We start from the raw sequence: 3,197 nt of genomic DNA, 5'->3' as shown, positions 1-3,197 counted from the left end.
ACAAGGGTTTGTGTGCTAGGACTTATTCAAACTCTTTTTGCTTTTGGCATTATGCGGTGTAGATGGCATAGAATAGTCCGCATTGCTTGTGGGTTTCATTTAAACGTGCTGTTGGTGTCCCAGCTGACAAACGTTCAGATTTGGTCACCACTGGTTAAAGAAAAAAATAATCAATCACTCACAAAGTTCTAAATAGGTTACCCCAGCCCATTTCCACCTTTTGCAGAGGTGTTTTTTTTTTTAAACGTATACCAGCAGTGTACACTGAGTGTACATGACATAGGCAGTTGCTGTATATGAACACAGAAACTTTTTTTGTTAGCTTTCCTCTTCATATTCTCATGTAAAAGTCAGCCTGTGATTTTACAAGCTCTATCTCACCTCTCCTATTTATTAGTATTCCGAGGATTCCCCACCCCACCCCCGACCGTGTATTGTGTGCATGGGCAGAGCTGGTGTTTACTGATCATGTTACAATGAATAACAGGGAGGGGGAGAGCTGTTTACAGGGTAATTACCATCCAAACCCTGGTGTCTGACTGATTTTTTTTTTTTTCTGTGGAGAAAATTTGGCATCTAATAAAAGGTTCATTAAAAAAATCAGGAAAGCCTATGAGGAGAAAATGAGGAAAGTCATGAAAATGTGCACATGTGTACATCATCACTGCATCTCTTCATTACCACAATAAATGCTAGTCATCCATAAAGGTGAATGGACTTTAAAGTAGTACTAAAGGCAGGTAATGTATTCTATGCATTAAGGTAAAAAAATGCCTACTACCTTTCTGTGTCCCCCCCCGTCCCCCACACTTACCTGTGGTCACTTGTCACTGCTGCAAGGTCCCAGAGGATATCCTTCATTCTGAACTTCCTGGTTGAGGGTACTGAGGGCAGATGAGCCATTGGCTACTTCTGCTGTCAGTCAGTCTGTTGGGAAGTGAGCACGGGCATGGCTTGCTACACGCCGTGTGCATCTATGAACTCACTCGGCTACTTGCGGCCATAGCCGGGAACGTGCATGCATTGGTGTCTCCTCTGCAGCCAGCTAGCTGATGGAGACACCCGCAACAGTCAGGGAGGGGAGAGCGGTTTGGGATCAGCTAACGAATGAGCAAAGAAATAGCTTTAAAAGGGAAGGGATTTTAAAGAAGAATTATGGGGAGACTGAAATGCACTCATCCCCATAATTAGGGCCGACGTGTGACACTGAAGCTGGCACACGTCGGCTCTATAGATATATTTGCAAAACAATGCCGGCGCCTTCAAATACAAAAGAGCTCAGCAGTAAAAATACAACAAACACGATGGAGGCAGCTCCCACAGATTAGATGGACCACCAGTCTATGAGAAAAGGAACAAAAGAGAGCGCCTCCATAGTGTAAACATTTTATTTAATAGTAAAAACACGCAGCTCTAAGGCTGGGTTCACACCTAGGCGTATCGAATATGCGCGTTTGTCGCGCGTTTCGTACTGCACGTTTTACAGCGATTTGCGGTAAAAAAAACCCGTGCGACAAACGCGCGTTTCTGAGAGCTACCTGGCTGTATCCCAATGGATACGTGCGGCAAATACGCCCCAAAGAAGCTCCTGTACTTCTTTGGGCGTAGGGCGTTCCTACGAGCTGTAAAACGCCCAGGTGGGAACCAGGCCTAAAGCTGTACTTACAACAGTTCGGTAGAATAAAAACCAGTAGAATAAGGTGAGAGGACGGAACCCCTGGCAGGGACAATCTGGAGCGATGTAAAACACCAGTAACCTCGATCCCTGTGTTGGTAAACGGTAAACCGTTTATGGAGGCGCTCTCTTTTGTTCCTTTTCTATAGAGATATACTGTACTGAGTAATGGGCAATCTCATACCGCCGATCGCACAGATCCCGACAATATTGCCCACTATATGCTGAGTTTTAGGTCACAGGAGGACATTTAGTATATGTCCTCCTCTGACCCTAAAGAGAACTATGGCAAAAAAGGTTGGCCCATAGTTCTCTTTAATATCACTTTAATTATTTGGGGGAATTATTTTTTTTTTTTAAAGACACAGTGCAGTAATCCTCAGAAATCTCACATTGGGTGACCACCACATTAAACTAGTGAAGTGATTTTGTGGGTAACTACTCATCGCAGCAATATTCAGCATACTGGCTGATGTTGCTTTGCCTCTTTTTTAAACCAAGTTATTTCCTAATTAAGATTTATTGACAGAAAATAAAGCATAAGCCGTGCTTAACAAGCGCCTGCCAGCTTGTTACAAAATAAGTGTCGCATCTGGTTAACAATTAGGATCTGTGAATGCCTAGGGCATTGGCTTATTTACTAAACAGATCGACATCAGCCTAGAAATCTTGACACCAATAGAAGTATAAAAAAGCTGAGAGTTATTTTAATCATACAGAAACAACTTCGGGATCCTGTTCCAAGCTACTTGGGAATCTCAGGAATGTCCCTTCCTTGCGGTAAACGTTGGCTATGGGCAGTGTGTTTAGAAATGTCAAGTCGGCTCCAAGGTAGTGTTTGGCAGTGCAGCCGGTTTTATTTGTGTGGATAAACGTGAACATGAAATGACTCTTCTCATAGCCATCCTGTGACTAAGCACAAATATGGAAAACACCCTAGAAATTATAGCATATCTTTTGAAACGTACCCGTCGCCTACACACAGTACCAGAACTCTTCTGGTGGCATGAAAAACGGATTAAGTAAAGTTGAAAAGTTTATTGATCAGGCTTCAGTGACCTTTCTGTATCCCCCCTAGCATCAGGTGCCGTAACTCGAGTAATTCACCATTTTCCTGTGATTTCATAGACCTCTATTTGCTCATCTCTTAGAATGGCTGCCTCTGTCCTATATTACAAAGTATATTGCTAGTGTGTGTGTGTATACATGTATCTCGCGGGTATTGCATATTGTGTCATCTTTGATTTTGATTTTTTTCTGTTGCAGAGAAAGCAGCAGCTGCAAATGAGGATGAAGTTCAGAAAGCGGACATATCCTCTACAGGCCAAAGTGTCATAGACAAGGATGCACTTGGGCCCATGATGCTGGAGGTATGTCATATTCATATTATTATTATTTGTACAGCATAGAAGTAAAGTAGTAGGCTTGTGCAATTGTTTTCTAGAATGTCACATTACATTCATTCCCATTGGCACATTTTATACATTTTGATTGTAGCAGAAGACCATTAAAGAACTACTCG

General features: G+C 42.6%; 1 protein-coding gene across 6 annotated transcripts in view; it reads left to right on the top strand.

Moving 5' to 3' along the window:
* NCOA2 (nuclear receptor coactivator 2) overlaps window positions 1–3,197 on the top strand; it is a 191,785-nt gene that overhangs the window by 130,440 nt on the left and 58,148 nt on the right. For all 6 annotated transcript variants that reach the window (XM_018568529.1, XM_018568528.1, XM_018568532.1 and 3 more), the window contains one exon: window positions 2,942–3,045. In XM_018568529.1, coding sequence (XP_018424031.1) covers window positions 2,942–3,045 — 104 coding nt within the window. The remainder of the gene's footprint in view (window positions 1–2,941; window positions 3,046–3,197) is intronic.

This window comes from Nanorana parkeri, unplaced genomic scaffold, assembly GCF_000935625.1.
Source record: "Nanorana parkeri isolate BGI_ZX_2015 unplaced genomic scaffold, ASM93562v1 scaffold1202, whole genome shotgun sequence".
Taxonomy (NCBI): domain Eukaryota; kingdom Metazoa; phylum Chordata; class Amphibia; order Anura; family Dicroglossidae; genus Nanorana; species Nanorana parkeri.
This window is presented reverse-complemented; position numbering and strand designations above follow the sequence as displayed.